General features: G+C 45.6%; 1 protein-coding gene across 1 annotated transcript; it reads left to right on the top strand.

The window, feature by feature from the left end:
* Positions 1-6,326: 6,326 nt before the first annotated feature.
* Positions 6,327-12,498, top strand: sowahab (sosondowah ankyrin repeat domain family member Ab). Its single transcript, XM_067996121.1, has one exon. The coding sequence runs from the start codon at positions 6,443-6,445 to the stop codon at positions 8,312-8,314; it is 1,872 nt and encodes a 623-aa protein (XP_067852222.1). The 5' UTR covers positions 6,327-6,442; the 3' UTR covers positions 8,315-12,498.
* Positions 12,499-16,943: the final 4,445 nt, after the last annotated feature.

Raw genomic sequence — 16,943 nt, 5'->3', positions numbered from 1 at the left:
CCGTAAATAATAATTAACAAGGGTAAAAAGTATTTTCTTCAAAGACGGGTTATCATTCAAAAAAGTGGACAGGAAGATTTTCTAACCATGTAGAAAATGAGGACTGAAATTTAAGCCTAATGTGGTATAGGGGGTTGCAAAGATTGGGTGGGGTAAGGCTATGGAAGAACTTATAAAGGAGGATGAGGATTTTGCATTTGCTTGTTTTGGCTGATGGAGTCAATGGAGATTGGCAAGGATGTGGGTGATGGGTAAGGAGAACATAGTGCAGGACAGAATACAGGCGGCAGAGTTTTGGATGAGGTGGGCTTTGTATAGGGTGGAGCTTGGGAGGCCCGTGAAGATGATGCTGAAGACATTTTTTAAATTTCAAAATATATTTTATTTCATAAAATTCAAAGATGCACACAGTTTACACACAGTTCAAGTAAAAAGACACAAATTCCAGCAAGGCAGTTCAAAGCAATACAGTGCAGATCGTATACACTATGATCTCATTATTACAATTTTAAAACACAGTACATATCTTCTAATACATTCTGTACAATACAAGGTGGGATGGCCTTACACGGTGGCCTTTCCCCATACACCTTTGCGTAGGTCGCACCCCGTTTCAGTGCATCCCGTGGCACATACTCCTGGACCTGGGACTGTGCAGTCAGCAACACTTGGTTGTGGACAGCTCCTGCAGCTGGAAGACCAGCAGGTTTCAGGCGGACCAAAAGGCCTCCTTCACGGAGTTGGTGGCCTTCCAGACGCTGTATATGAGGAGTCATATAAAGTTGCCAGAAAAAGTAGCAAGCCTGATGATTGGGAGCAGTTTAGAATTCAGCAAAAAAGGACCAAAAGATTGATTAAGAGGGGAAAAATAGAGTATGAGAGTAAACTTGCAAGGAACATAAAAGTGGACTGTAAAAGCTTCTACAAGTATGTAAAAAGAAAAAGATTAGTGAAGACAAATGTAGGTCCCTTACAATCAGAAACGGTAGAATTTATAAAGGGAAACAACGAAATGGCAGAGCAATTAAACAAATACTTTGGTTCTGTCTTCATGGAAGAGGACACAAATAACTTCCCAGAAATGCTAGGGAACCAAGGGACTAGTGAGAAGGAGGAATTAAAGGAAATTAGTATTAGTAAAAAAATAGTGCTGGAGAAATTAATGGGACTGAAAGCCGATAAATCCCCTGGGCCTGATAATCTGCATCCCAGAGTACTAAAAGAGGTAGCCATGGAAATAGTGGATGCATTAGTTCTAAAATTCTATAAATTATGGAACAGTTCCTGCAGATTGGAGGGTGGCAAATATAACCCCACTATTTAAAGAAGGAGGGAGAGATAAAACAGGGAACTACAGTTCGGTTAGCCTAACAGCAGTAGTAGGGAAAATGCACGAGTCTATTATAAAGGATGTAATAACAGGACACTTAGAAAATATCAACGGGATTAGACAAAGTCAACATGGATTTATGAAAGGAAAATCATGTTTGACAAACCTACTGGAGTTTTTTTGAGGATGTAACTGGTAGAATAGATAAGGGAAAACCAGCGGATGTGGTTTATTTGGATTTTCAGAAGGCCTTTGATAAAGTCCCACATAGAAACGTAGAAACATAGAAAATAGGAGCAAGACTAGGCTATTCGGCCCTTCAGGCCTGCTCTGCCATTCAAAATGATCATGGCTGATCGTCTAACTCAGTACCCTGTTCTCGCTTTTTCCCCATATCCCTTGATCCCTTTAGCATTAAGAAATATATCTATCTCCTTCTTGAATACATCTAATGTCTTGGCCTCCACTGCCTTTTGTGGTAGAGAATTCCACAGGTTCACCAGCCTCTGGGTGAAGAAATTTCTCCTCATCTCGGTTCTAAATGGCATACCCCGTATCCTGAGACTGTGACCCCTGGTTCTGGACTCCCCAGCCATCGGGAACATCCACCCTGCATCTAGTCTGTCTAGTCCTGTTAGAATTTCATATGATTCGTGAGATCACCTCTCATTCTTCTAAACTCTAGTGAATATAGGCCTAGTTGACCCAATCTCTCCTCTTACGTCAGTCCTGCCATCCCAGGAATCAGTCTGGTAAACCTTCATTACACTCACTCCATGCCAAGGACATCCTTCCTCAGATAAGGAGACCAAAACTGCACACAATACTCCAGATGTGGTCTCACCAAGGCCCTGTATAACTAAAGTAAGACATCTCTGCTCCTGTACTCAAATCCTCTTGCAATGAAGGCCAACGTACCGTTCGCCTTCCTAACTGCTTGCTGCACCTGAATGCTCGCTTTCAGTGACTGGTGTACAATGACACCCAGGTCTCGTTTCACCTCCCCTTTTCCCAATCTATCACCATTCAGATAATAATCTGCCTTTCTGTTTTTACAACCAAAGTGGATAACCTCACATTTATCCACATTATACTGCATCTGCCATCTTCTTGCCCACTCACCCAACTTGTTTAAATCACATTGGAGCCTCTTTGCATCCTCCTCACCGCTCACATTTCACCCCAGCTTTGTGTCGTCTGCAAACTTGGAAATGTTACATTTAGTTCCCTCATCCAAATCATTGATATATATTGTGAACAGCTGGGGTCCAAGCACTGATCCCTGTGGTAGCCCACTAGTCACCACCTGCCACCCGGAAAAAGACCTGTTTATTCCTACTCTCTGTTTCCTGTCTGTCAGCCAGTTTTCAATCCATGCCAGTATATTCCCCCCCAGTCCCATGTGCTTTAATTTTGCACACTAACCTCTTGTGTGGGACCTTATCAAAAGCCTTCTGAAAATTCAAGTACACCACATCCACTGGTTCTCCCCTATCTATTCTATTAGTTACATCCTCAAAAAACTCCAGTAGATTTGTTAAGCATGATTTCCCTTTCAATGCTGACTTTGTCCAATCCCTTTAATGCCTTTCAAGTGTTCTGTTATCACATCTTTTATAATAGACTCTAGCATTTTCCCCACTACTGATGTTAGGCTAACTGATCTGTAATTCCATGTTTTTTCTCTCCCTCCTTTTTTAAATAGTGGGGTTACATTTGCCACCCTCCAATCTGTAGGAACTGTTCCAGAGTCTATCGAATTTTGGAAGATGATCACCAATGCATCCACTATTTCCAGGGCCACTTCCTTTAGTATTCTGGGATGTAGATTATCAGGTCCTGGGGATTTGTCAGCCTTTAGCCCCATTAATTTCCCTAGCACTATTTTTAAAAATAATACTGGTGTCCTTCAGTTCCTCCCTCTCACTAGACCCTTGGTTCCCTAACATTTCTGGGAGGTTATTTGTGTCCTCCTTTGTGAAGACAGAACCAAAGTATGTGTTTAATTGTTCTGCCATTTCTTTGTTCCCCATTAAAATTTCCCCCATTTCTGACTGTAAGAGACCTACATTTGTCTTCACTAATCTTTTTCTCTTGACATATTTATAGAAGCTTTTACAGTCAGTTTTTCTGTTCCCTGCTAGTTTACTCTCATACTCTATTTTTCTCCTCTTAATCAATCTCTTTGTCCTCCTTTGCTGAATTCTAAACTGCTCCCAATCCTCAGACATGCCGCTTTTTCTGGCAATTTTATATGTCTCCTCTTTGGATCCAATACTATCCCTAATTTCTTTTGTAAGCCACGGTTGAGCCACTTTTCCTGTTTTATTTTTGTGCCAGACAGGAACGAATAATTGTTGTAATTCCTGCACATGTTCTTTAAATATTAGCCATTGCCTATCCACATGAGAGGTTAGTGTGCAAAATTAAAGCACATTGGATTGGGGGTAATATACTGACATGGATTGAAAATTGGTTAACAGACAGGAAATTGAGACTAGGAATAAATGGGTCTTTTTCGGGGTGGCAGGCAGTGACTAGTGGGGTACCACAGGGATCAGAGCTTGGGCCCCAACTATTCACAATATAAATCGATGATTTGGATGAGGGAACCAAATGTAATATTTCCAAGTTTGCTGACGACATAAAACTAGGTGGGATTGTGAGTTGTGAGGAGGATGCAAAGAGGCTTCAAGGCGATTTAGACAAGTTGAGTGAGTGGGCAAATACATGGCAGGTGCAGTATAATGCGGATAAATGTGAAGTTATCCACTTCAGAAGGAAAAACAGAAAGGCAGACTATTATTTGAATGGTGATAGATTGGGAAATGTTGATGTACAAAGGGACCTGGGTGTCCTTGTACACCAATCATTGAATGCAAACATGCAGGTGCAGCAAGCAGTTAGGAAGGCAAATGGTATGTTGGCCTTCATTGCAAGAGGATTTGTGTATAGGACCAAGGATGTCTGACTGCAGTTATACAGGGTCTTGGTGGGACCACACCTGGAGTATTGTGTGCAGTTTTCGTCTCCTTACCTAAGAAAGGATATATTTGCCATAGAGGGAGTGCAGTGAATGTTCACCAGACTGATTCCTGGGATGGCAGCACTGTTGTATGAGGAGAGATTGGGTCGACTCGGCCTGTATTCACTCGAGTTTAGAAGAATGAGAAGGGATCTCATTGAAACATATAAAATTCTGACAGGGCTAGACAGACTGGATGCAGGGAGGTTGTTTCCCCTGGCTGGGAGGTCCAGAACGAGGGATCACAGTCTCAGGATACGGGGTAGGACATTTAGGACTGTGAAGAGGAGAAATTTCTTCACTCAGAGGGAGGTGAACCTATGGAATTCTCTACCACAGAAGGCTGTGCAGGCCAAGTCACTGAATATATTTAAGACGGAGCTAGATAGATTTCTAGACACAAAAGGCATCAAGGGGTATGGGGAAGAGAGCGGGAATATGGTAATGAGATAGAGGATCAGCGATGATCATATTGAATGGCAGAAATGGCTCGAAGGGCCGATTGGCCTACTCCTGCTCCTATTTTCTATGTTTCTATGTTTCGGTGTGCGTCCCAGGGAACAGCCTGTAGAGCACAGTGTCCTGTGTTACCGGAACTGGGACAGGTACCAACGCATCTCTCTCCACACCTGCTGCGTGAAGGGGTAGTCCATCAGGAGGTGGATGACAGTCTCCTCCCCACTGCAGCCTCGAGGGCAGCTCGTGGTTGTGTTGAGATTCCGTGTATATTGGAAGGACCGCACTAGGAGTGCCTTTCTCACCACCATCCAGGCTACATCCCTGGTGCCTGTTGGTCAGTTCTGGCACGAGACGTTCTGCCAAATGTCATCGACTGTCTGGTTGGGGAACTGCCCAATCGGATCCACCCTCTCCTTTCCTTGCAGGACACTCAGAACATTCCGTGTCGACCACTGTGACGTTGAATGGGAAGGTAACAAAAGTAACTCAAGATAAGGGTTGCAGTGATGTTGGGGGTGAAGCAAGGTTGGAAGGGGATGATGCTCCTTTAGACATGACTAGGGTCACGATTACATTGTGTCATTAACCTCAACAATTCACCCTCCTGTTTATAAATGGCAGAACATTTTGGAAGCCACATTCCCATGGTGACAACACCCCTCCACAGATCCAAGTATTACTGATTTGAACGTTGAACTGATTCACACACTTAAAATAGTCGAGATTTCAGTTACTTTTTAAATTTGAAAATCAAGCACTATTTGAGTTCTCGGAGACACAATTTTGTGTTATACAGTTATAGTTTCCATAATAAATGCACAGGGTACATATTTAACAATGTTACATAGCATTACATAGAAGTTACAACAGAGAAACAGGCCATTTGGCCCAAATGATCAATGTCGCTGTTTATGCTCCACACAAGCCTCTTCCCACCCTATTTCATCTCACCTTATCGGCATATCCTTCTATTCCTTTCTCCCTCATGTACTTATCCAGCTTCCCCTTAAATGCATCTATGCTATTGGCTCAACTACTAGTGTGGTAGCAAGTTCCACATTCTAACCACTCTTTGGGAAAAGAAGTTTCTCCTGAATTCCTTATTGGATTTAATAGTGACTATCTTACATTTATGACCCCTCATTTTGAACTCCCCCACAAGTGGAAACATCTTCTGTACCTCTACTCTATCAAACTCCTTCATAATTTTAAAGACCTCTATTGGTTCACCCCTCAGCCTTCTCTTTTCTAAAGAGCCCCAGTCTGTTCAGCCTTTCCTGATAGGTATAACGTTACTATTAAAAGTGGCCCCAAAAGATGAAAACAATGGTTTTGGGGTTCAATAATCTCAGTTTTGAAACACGCCTACTCTGCGTAAATAAACATTTCATGATGATTCAGGACTACAAATCCCAGAGCCCTATTCCAAAGTAGTCTCCTCCCTTTGGTTCTCACTGGCACATAATATATGATAATCTCTCTGCAAACCGAGGTTGTGTTCCGGAAACAACAGGTACTGCAGGACAGACAGGACAGCGTTGGTTAGTAGGGCAGCGCATTCCCTTTACAGAGAGAATCCCGTGGGAAATGGATTGAGTTTTTCCCCCATTAGTACAGGTGAAAGGAGAATGGAGTCAATTCTGACCCAAGAGGTTGTGATCAAGTTTCTGGTGGAAGCTGGAGGCAAAGTGAAGAATTCCGACCTGCTGTATAACTTCAGGAATGAGCTGGCACAGAACGACCCGCAGCGAAAGAGAGAAGCCCGGGAGCTCTTCAAAGGGTTTATTAATAAAGTGGCCGTGGTGCGCGAAGAAGAAGGAGTCAAGGTGGTGGTTTTAAAGAAAAAAATGCAACACCTGATAACAGCTCAGCAGGCTGTCTCTCCAGCTGTACGGCAAGAAAAAGAGGAAATAAAGGTAACGAAGGCGTTAGGCAAGGTCGAGAGTTTGGGGAACTTAGTGGAAGCTGGCGAGACTTTGGGGGGCTTCCTGGAGACAGGGGTTCGGCGGAATTCAGCACCTTCTGCTCTTACACAAAGTGAGGTGAGATTTCAGACATCTGGGCCATCAAATCATCTGGAAAACAAGAATAACGCCGACACTGAGGGCGTCGTCCCCTCTGCAAAACAGGGGTGGGAGAACTTGACAGAATTCCAGAATATGTACCGTACCAACAGCGATAGCCTTGAACAGATCATGGAGAAACAATGTTTGAAATACGAAAATCTCCCCTTGGAAGAGCAAGATCCTGCTGGCGAGGGCTTATCCAATGACAGTGTTTCAGCCTCTGCATGCCCTATCCTATCTGAAGAAGTGAAGTCTCTGACTGTTACACACAAGGATAATGTTGTGCTTACCACTGACGTTGTTCCTGAAACTGAACACTTGGCTTCTCCTTCTCCTCCCCCTCCTCCTCCTCCTCCAACAGAATCCAACCACAGCACTTTAAGTTTTGAACAAAAGATTGGAAACTATGAAAGCAAGTCCAATGGTGTCCTTACTCAAGGTGTTCCAAAGACATCGTCAACCCAGAAGCCCAAACCATATATGTACCCCCTTCGCCTGCCTCCGGACTCCAATAGATATGACGTTTGTCACATCCACCAAGCAGATAAGGAGAAAGATTTGGAAGATGTAATTCAAATAAAAAATATGTGTCCACTAGTTTCAGGTGACCAAGGTGCCCCTAAGATACCCAAAATGAAGAGGAGTCAACCAACAGAGAGAGGCTGTAGTTCACCTTATTTAAAGAGAGCTTCAAGGCTTTTGAAAATGCCGGACGATGCTCGTTTCTCTGATCAAGTCCCCCTTGATCCTGTTGAACACGAGTGGATCGTGAAAACTGCCGTAGGCCACTGGGCCCACGTGTTAGGACTGCTGCTGAAAGACAGTTATTTGGCTGAGAAGAAGGACTTCATGTCTGGCTTCACAGCTGTCCACTGGGCAGCAAAATCTGGGAACAGTGAAATTATGTGTCAGATCATTAATACCGCAGAGAAAAATGGCATCAAAATGGACGTCAACTCCAAAGCATATGGTGGCTACACTCCCCTGCACATAGCTGCTATACATGGCAAAGAGAATGTCATTGTTGAGCTAGTACAAAACTATGGAGCAAAAATAACTCTAAGAGACTATAGTGGCAAGAGACCATACCATTACTTAAATAAGGACAACTCTTTCAAAGTGAGACAATTGTTAGGGGACCCAGAGTCTTTAATCAGTGAATATGTGCCTCATAAAAGGGGATCAAAAGTGGCTTCTTCCATCCTGAGCAGCACTAACACTCTTTTGGGTGCATTTGCTGATGATGTAAACTTCCAGGATTTTTCCAAATCATTGAAGAAACCAACTAATCTAAGCAAGTTCTTTACTGCTCCATCTGGACACAAGAAAAGAGCTAAAGTGCGCATGAACTTTGCTTCACTGAATGAAGAGCTAGAAGAAGAGAGAGAAGAGAATGTTCTAAAACGTCGACCTGTGACTGAAATTTTCTTCTAAAGTCTTTTTTAGTGATTTTTAAAATGAACATTCTGGATCAGTGGAGAGCTGCTGCTTCTAGTGCTGTGTAACGTGTTAGGTCATCTTCTCTATGGGAGGTTTTGTAGCTCAAAATTTAATCTTCTGCACTAACAAAGTTTAAAAAAATGAATATAGGGCTGCTATATATGAACAACAGCATCTAGTAATAACATTGTTCTTAAAAATAATTTCTAAATATATGTTTTTTTGGTCATTGGATACATGCGGGAACTTTAGAGTAGAAATGCTGCGCCTGTGGGACTTGGGTTGGAATTCTAGTGGTGTTGCAGCAGAGAGGTTACAATGTAGCCCCACAAATTGCGGTCAAGCAGGGGCTGGTGCTTCCTAAGCCCACTGCCATCGTGGCCGCAGCTTGTTCATGGACGTGTCCAGCGCTGTTCTGAGGCTATCCTGGGAATTTGTGACAGCTCGCCCATTAATTCCAGTAGGTCCGCAGCATGAGTTCTGTTGTGGGCCTCCTGAAGGCCGCAAAGACGGTAAGGACCCAAAGTAATCAATCCCAGAGTGATCTTACTGCTGGCCCATCATTCCTTGTGGCGGAATTCTTTTGTTAAAACTTAAATATTCAACCGAATAAGGATCTGGGCTCTCCTTCCCAAATCTGCTTGCAGCAGCACTGATGTGCTAAGGTGCTTTGAGTTTCTGGTGGCAAAGTGGGGCAGGTACCCTGAATATTTAAACAACCTGCAATTTGGGTTGGGAGGCCACAGTGGTGGGCAGAGGTGTTGTCTTCATTCCCCCCCCCCGCCACCCCCAGCTGCATTTTCACCACCCTGAATGGTTTGGCAGAAATTCTAGCCTCCTATGATTAAGAATCTTCAAATCAGGCTATTGGGAAATGAACGCAGTAGAGTTTCTGTTTCTTTCTCTCCCTCATTTGGAACACAGCTGACTTACCCAAGTACAGAGAGCTTAGTAAGCTTCCTGCTGCTGGTCCAGTCCGGACCACCCTAACCATTAGGTTAAATAAAAACAGAAAATGCTGGAAACACTCAGCAGGTCAGGCAGCGTCTGTGGAGAGAGGAAGAGTTAACATTTCAAGTGGATGAACTGGAAGAAGTTAGAGATTTAGCAGTTTATTAACAAGTACAGAGCCAGGGAAAAGGAGGTGGGGGGAGAACAAAGAGGAAGGTCAGTGATAGGATGGAGGGCAGGAGTGATTAAATGACAAAAGGGATGATGGTGCAAGGCAAAAGGGACAAGGTTAATGAGACAAGTAAAGAAACAAAAGATGGGCCCAGAGAAGGTGTAAATGGTTACAGCAGAACCATTACCAGCACCTGCTGTCTGAGAAAATAGGAGCAGTGATTATGATCTAAAGTTGTTGAAATCAATGTAGAGGCTGGAAGGCTGTAAAGTGCCTAATCAAAAGATGTCGACTCATCGATCGACAGTTCCGACGGGCCACAGCAAAAAATCGCATAGACCTCCTCAGGAGACGAACACGGGACGCAACCAACAGAGTACCCTTTGTCGTCCAGTACTTCCCCGGAGCGGAGAAACTACGCCATGTTCTCCGCAGCCTTCAACATGTCATCAATGAGGACAAACACCTCGCTATGGCCATCCCCACACCTCCACTACTCGCCTTTAAACAGCCACCCAACCTCAAACAGACCATCGTTCGCAGCAAATTACCTAGCTTTCAAGAGAACAGCGTCCACGACACCACACAACCCTGCCACGGTAACCTCTGCAAGACATGCCAGATCATCGACACAGATACCACCATCACACGAGAGGACACCACCCACCAGGTGCATGGTTCATACTCCTGTGACTCGGCCAACGTTGTCTACCTCATACGTTGCAGGAAAGGATGCCCCAGAGCATGGTACATTGGTGAGACCATGCAGACGCTGCGACAACGGATGAACGGACACCGCGCAACAATCGCCAAACAGGAGGGTTCCCTCCCAGTCGGGGAACACTTCAGCAGTCATGGACATTCATCCACCGACCTTCGGGTAAGCGTACTCCAAGGCGGCCTTCGAGACACACGACAACGCAAAATCGTCGAGCAGAAATTGATAGCCAAGTTCCGCACCCATGAGGACGGCCTCAACCGGGATCTTGGGTTCATGTCACGCTACACGTTACCCCACCAGCGAACAAATGTTATCTGTTTTTAATATAATGGGTCATTTGCTGGCTTTCTCTGCCTTCTGGATGTTTCTGCCTCTCTCTGTTTTTTTTCCTGTTTGTTTTTTTGTTGAATGTGTATTCGGGGGTTCTGCAGGTGACACCTCTCTGTCTGAACACGGTGATTGCCTTGGCAACGGGCAGTTGCAGGGGCATTCTGTAAACACCATGTATTGTTCTATATGTATAAATGCATAGGCTTCGAGGAGCTCCTGAACATTTACCTGAGGAAGGAGGAAGCCTCCGAAAGCTTGTGAATTTAAAATAAAGTTGCTGGACTATAACTTGGTGTTGTAAAATTGTTTACAATAATCAAAAGATGGAGGTGCTGTTCCTCAAGCTTGCCCTGAGCTTCATTGGAACAGTGGCCGAGGATAGAGAGGTCAGAGCTTATTTCTGAGGAGATTTTATTTCCTAAAAGAAAATTTAATTTTGAAAACTTTTCAGTTAAGCGAATCAAGCTACCTGCATTATTTGATTGTAAACATTGTAATTAATTACAGCTGTGCTAGTTATGGAATAAGTAAGCAGTTTACAACTCCAATATTAAAATGCTTTTGGTGATTAAAACAAGCTTCAGTCCAGGAACTGGGCTGATGGCCTGGCAATGCAGTGCCTGATGACCTGAAACAATCCAGGTGGGTCAGCCCAGTCTCATTGTCTCTTCCCCATCAATGATTCCAGACCCTGACATCTCCTCAATGCTGTCAGAGCCTGGCTTACCCTTGGTGGTGTCAGATCTTGCACCCAATACTCCTAGACCCCAGAACTCCACTCCCAGTGCTCTTAAACTCCAATAGCCCACTCACTTCCAGTCCTGGGACCAACCTCCCAGTTCTTTCAGACTCTGAAATCTTCCTTCCAGTGCTTGCAAACCCCACGTTTCCTGGTATTCCCTGATACTGTTACAGTAACCCTGCCCCCGGTGCTCCTATGTCCTGGGACCACCCCCCCTCCCCCCAACCCAGTTCTCCCAGACCCTGCTCTCCCACTGCTTTCAGATCCCAGGGACCTCCCTTACCAGTCCTCCCAGACCTAGCCTGCTCCCTGTACTACCAGACCTGGGACTCTCTTCCATATTCCTTTCAGGCCTTAGTGTCCTCTATCTCCAGTGCTGACAGAGTTTGGTACCACCCCCCAATCAATGCTCCAAGCATTGGGACATCACCAGAGGGGAAGGGGGATGATTAGCTTAAACATATGTATCATGCTCTGGTTTCTTTGTTTTTGTTGTAGCAGTTGATAATTTTTTTTACAAAAACTCACCGTTCTATAACAAAACTAGAAACAAAAATGAAGCAAGGTAATCAATCACTCACAGGAGTGCTTACTGGAATAGGGAGATGGTCCAAAGATGTATTTCCCAAGAAATGTTTTTCTGGATTGTTGAAAGTGCCTCTGCATCCTGCCTAAAGCCTTATTTATGGTAAATATCTACTTTTGGCAGCAGTGTAATGAGTGGTGTAAGAAGTGTCATGATGGGTATGTGGCAGCAGCAGTGACCTCCTGCAAAGGGAGGTGCAATCCCAAGCACTCAAGCATGCTTCACCTGGAGAGGCTGGACTGAAAGATCGGGTTTCCCTTGCTGATTTGTGGGGAAACTCTTTGGTGATGCTTGAGCCTTAGCAGATTGATGAAGGATTGGAGTTGAAGCTGAGCCCTGGCTTCATAAGTACCCTATTCCCACCAGCAATGGAAAACCAAAGCCACAGACAGTAGCACAAATTAGAGAGAACTCTCTCTTGGCTCTCTTCAACAGGCTGATGAACTAGTTCAAGTCACAACACTGGAAGGAGGAGTTGGAGCTGGTGCAGGTAAGATTGCAGTACTCAGGCAAGAAAACATTTATGAATGCGATTGTAACCATTTAGAAGTTTTTTTTTAAATGGAGTGGGGTCAGTCAGAGTGTACAAACTGTGGGGTGTTTCCTTGAATGCATATTATTGGCAATTGGGAGGGTGGTCAATAAATCAATATCTTTAGTGTACAGACTTTATGGTTGGGTTCTTATTTTCCCTAACCCCGGGGAGATGTCGGGCTCCTCCTTGATGTGCAACTAAGAAAGAAAGAACTTGCATTTATATAACTGACGGCAAGAATTCAGTACTCTGAGGAATCCAGCCTGCGTTCCTCATGCCACTGAACCTTTATATTGAACTAGGGAATCTCCCCATGGCATTGTACATAAGAGTTAAGACCAAGAGTAGACTTCGGATGGAGCAGGGTTAAAGGGCAGGGGGTAATCGTACCAGCATGTGTAGACATAATTCGGTCCCCATTTTGAAGTCGCGCATTCTTATTTTTTGTACTTCAATTCCAAATTCCTATGTTCATGTTTTTAATGAAAATTTGTCACACTGAGATTACAGCCTCACCAATGGTGGTGCTGCATTGCTTCCACTGGAGGAAGAGTATAATTACAAATAAAAACAGAAAATGCTGGAAAAGCTCAGCAAGTGAGGCAGCATCTATGGAGAAAGAAACAGAGTTAATGTTTCAGGTCAAAGACCCTTCGTCAGTTCTGACGAAAGATCTTCGACCCAAAACATTAACTCTGTTTCTTTCTCCACAGATGCTGCCTCACTTGCTGAGCTTTTCCAGCATTTTCTGTTTTTATTTCAGATTTCCAGCATCCGCAGTACTTTGCTTTTGATTTAGAGTATAAACACAGTATGACAAGTTGACATAGGTAGTTTCCATTATAAATATGGACATAGGAATTTAAAATGGAAAAAGTTGACAGGACATGCGCACAGACGGAAGATCTTTAATATATTCTATAGATAGATGCACCCCTCACATGCATGGCAACCCCCAACCCTTCACTATCCATTCCTCTATTTAAACAAAAGCTATTGAGTAGAAAGTGCTGGAGGTTAAAGGAAAAATATTCCATCAATACAGCTGACTGCTACTGATGCATCCTGAGAAATTAGGCACACCAAATACCTAGACAACGCAATGCAAATTCAACTCACCAAGTTACAGCTCTGGACAAAAGCATAAGGTCCACACCTAGGCTTCCACATAAAAACTAAAATGAAGGAACTAAAAGACATGAAAGACAATTCAATGACTAAATTTAATCATGTTTATGTAAACGTTTTTGTGTAATTCTTTGAAAGTTTTGGTTAAACCCTTATTTTCAACATTAAAAATGTAAGTATCCAACAAAAAAAAATTCTGAAATTATTTTAGCGACTTGTGGGAACCCAGTGATCAGATTGTGCAAACACAGGATGACATACTCCTGATAAAATACGACATCTGGGGGGGGTTAAATTCGAAAACCCTTGAATCCGGGCATGGGGGTCACGGTGCACGTTTAACCCGCGGCCAGTGGTTGAGATGCAGGCAGCATGTGAGATTCCTGCTGCCTGGTCATTTATCCGATTCCTTCGTGCAGCCAGCGCTACCTGTGCTGCTGAGTGGCTGCACGCACCGGCAGGGGACATGAAATGGGGCATGGCCAGCACTACTTAAAGGCAACCTGTACCTCTTAAAGGGGAGGTGTACTGTCAATGCAATCGGTGGAGGAGGACAAGTGGAATGGCTGGACCTGCAGAAAGCATGCACCAAGGTTCTCCGATGACGCACTGGAGGCCTTGGTGGTGGAGGAGGTGGATGCACAGAGGGCAATCCTGTACCCGTAGGGTGGCAGGAGACCCTCCAGACATCAGCTGCGGAGGTAGTGGGTGGGAGTGGCCCTGGAGGCGAATGCCAGGAGCATTGCAACATGCATGTGGATGCAGTGCAGGAAAAAGTTCAATGATTTGACGCGAATGGTCAAGGTGAATGAATGCAAGTGTCAAGTGGCACATCCTACCAACTGTACCACTGCTCCACGCACGACAACCCCCTTCAACCACCCACCAACAAATGCTTTCCATCCGTTCGCAACGCTGCACTTCAGATGCTGCATCTCACCTTCACATAATACCATGCTTGCAATCCACGCACCCACAACTCACAGGTCACACACACTGGCAGCTATTGGACCATGTCAGGCATATCGCCCAAACATCTTGCAGGACACTCACTGACACATTGCCCTCTGTCTTGCAGGAGAAGGTGGCGCATAAGAGCTGGCAGCAGGGACGAATGGACGAGGGACTGGCTTGCCTACACATCCTCACCCCCATGGAGGAGACTGTGCTGGGGATCATTGAGTGGGCCATCGCTACGGCCGTGGCCACTGGCGGCGCTAGAGGTCCTGACCATGGGGTCTCTGCATACCTAATCCTCCTCCTTGTTTCCCACATCTCCCTCATCCCACAATCTTTTCTGACTCGTGTTGCAGATGGTGTCAGCATGCATGCCTTAGTTGCTCCTCTCCCCACTCCACAACTTAACCCGTCTCCCTTTGTCATTGCAGATACCCAAGAACTGGAGCCAGCACCGTCCGAGGAGGAGGAAGACACTGATAATGAAGCCACACCGTCACCTGATCTGACACTTGCATCCACCAGCTCAGATACTGACACTGTGGGTCCTTTAGAGGCTAGGTCAGTGGAGGGATCTGCACATGGTGAGACACCGGGCACAAGTGCGCAGGAGCTGGGGAGGGGGGAAACGGATACCACAGGTGTTAGCTCGCCGCAGGGCGAGGTCGCACAATGGTTCTGCTGCCAAGAAGTCAGATGATGATTTCGATGGGCCAGGCTACAGAAGAAGGCTGATCGGCGTACACAACCAAATGCTTGGTGCACTGGAAAGCCTGCCAGAGAGCCTGTGCACAATGTCAAGGAACATGGAGGATTCCAGCTCCGACTTGGCACAAGGCTTTGCACAGAGCTCGGAGCCCATCCTTTCCCACATGGAACGGGTGGTCACCTCCATCAGCACACCTGTGAAACCCACCATGATACAGCGTCTGATGACCGATGTCTGAGCTTCCATTGCAGCACAAACGGCTTCCATTGCAGAACAAACAGATGCCGTCAAAGATCTGCATGCTTCATTTGGAGCTCAGACTGCTGCAATGGAAGCTCAGACTACTATCGTGGCTCTGGATACCACCGTGGAACAGGGCTTCCAGGGCATCTCAGCATCCAGCAATCTCTTCCCCAACAGATCACCAGGATTGCTGAGGCACTGCCCTGTGCAAGTGACATGGCACCATGGCAGTCGAACCTGCTGCGCTCTCTCAGGATGACAGCATTTCTGCTCCCACCCCTGCCTTTCCGTCAGTGCCCTTGCTCTTGCCTGTCAGCTAGCCAGGCCAGACTGCTGCAGCTCATGCCAAGCTGGTGCAGTCTGAAGCCAGGCCCTCCCGAGCCAGAGCTGCTCGAGGTCATCCTCCACAGCCATCTGCACGCTCCTCAATTGAAGGTCAGCAGCCTTCCACCACCCATGCTCCAGCCACTGGGGATGCACCTCGTAGGAGCACTAGGAAAGGAAAAGGCACACGAACGATAGGCATTAAGGGAATGCACAAGGGTGAATATTTTAACATTGTATACATGATTTCATATGTAAGTTTATAAATTTGTATTTGACATCGCGGTTGGTGGTGGTTTTTATTCATGCAGTGCGCTGCGGATGGAAGCAATGCGTAATCTTGAGGATGATTTGTGGTCATGTGGGAGAGGAAAGGTGAGGAGTGTAGGACTGTTGGTGACTTGGGAGGTGTTGTTGAGGTTACTGATATCACTCAGGAATAAGGTGAGCACACAGAGCCCTGGCAGACAGGGTCTGTGCACCTTGTTGCCTCCTTGCCTCTTCCTCCTCCTCTGCCTCTTCCTCTGCCTTTGGCTCACAGTCTGATGGATAGCTGGTGGCAAGGGCTGTCCTCTCATAAGGACGAGGTTGTGTAGCATGCGGCTTATAACGTCGAATCTTGACACCCGCTCAGCTGAGTACTGCAGGGCTCCTCCAGAACGGTCCAGGCAGCTGAAGTGTTACTTTAGGACACCTATGGAGTGGTCGATGATGTTTCGAGTGGCCACATGGCTCTCATTGTAGGTCTGCTCTGCACATATGTGTGCGTTCCTGAGCGGAGTCATGAGCCACCTCAAGAGGGGATAGCCCTTGTCGCCCAGTAGCCAGCCTTTGACTTGCCATGCTGGTTGAAAAATAGATAGGACATTGGACTGCCGCATAATGAAGGCAGCATGACTGATGCCTGGGTAGCGGGCATTGACCTGCATGATGCGTTGCGTGTGGTTGCACACCAGCTGCACATTGAGGGAGTGGAACCCCTTTCTGTTCATGAAGGTGGCCGAGTTGAGATGTGGAGCACGCATGACAATATGCTTGAGTCAATGTCTCATTCTTCTCTCTGTCAAGCGGGAACACTATGAATCTGTTGCGCAACTTGTACAGAGCCTCAGTGACCTCCCTTATGCAGCAGTGCACTGCAAACTGCGAGATGTTGCTTATATTGCCAGCAGCAGCCTGAAAGGCTCCAGAGCCGTAAAAGTTCAGCACCACGGTTACCTTCACA

Source organism: Heptranchias perlo, chromosome 14 (genome assembly GCF_035084215.1).
Source record: "Heptranchias perlo isolate sHepPer1 chromosome 14, sHepPer1.hap1, whole genome shotgun sequence".
NCBI classification, from domain to species: Eukaryota; Metazoa; Chordata; class Chondrichthyes; order Hexanchiformes; family Hexanchidae; genus Heptranchias; species Heptranchias perlo.
The sequence above is the reverse complement of the archived record's forward strand: the minus strand, read 5'-3'. Positions and strand labels throughout refer to the sequence as shown.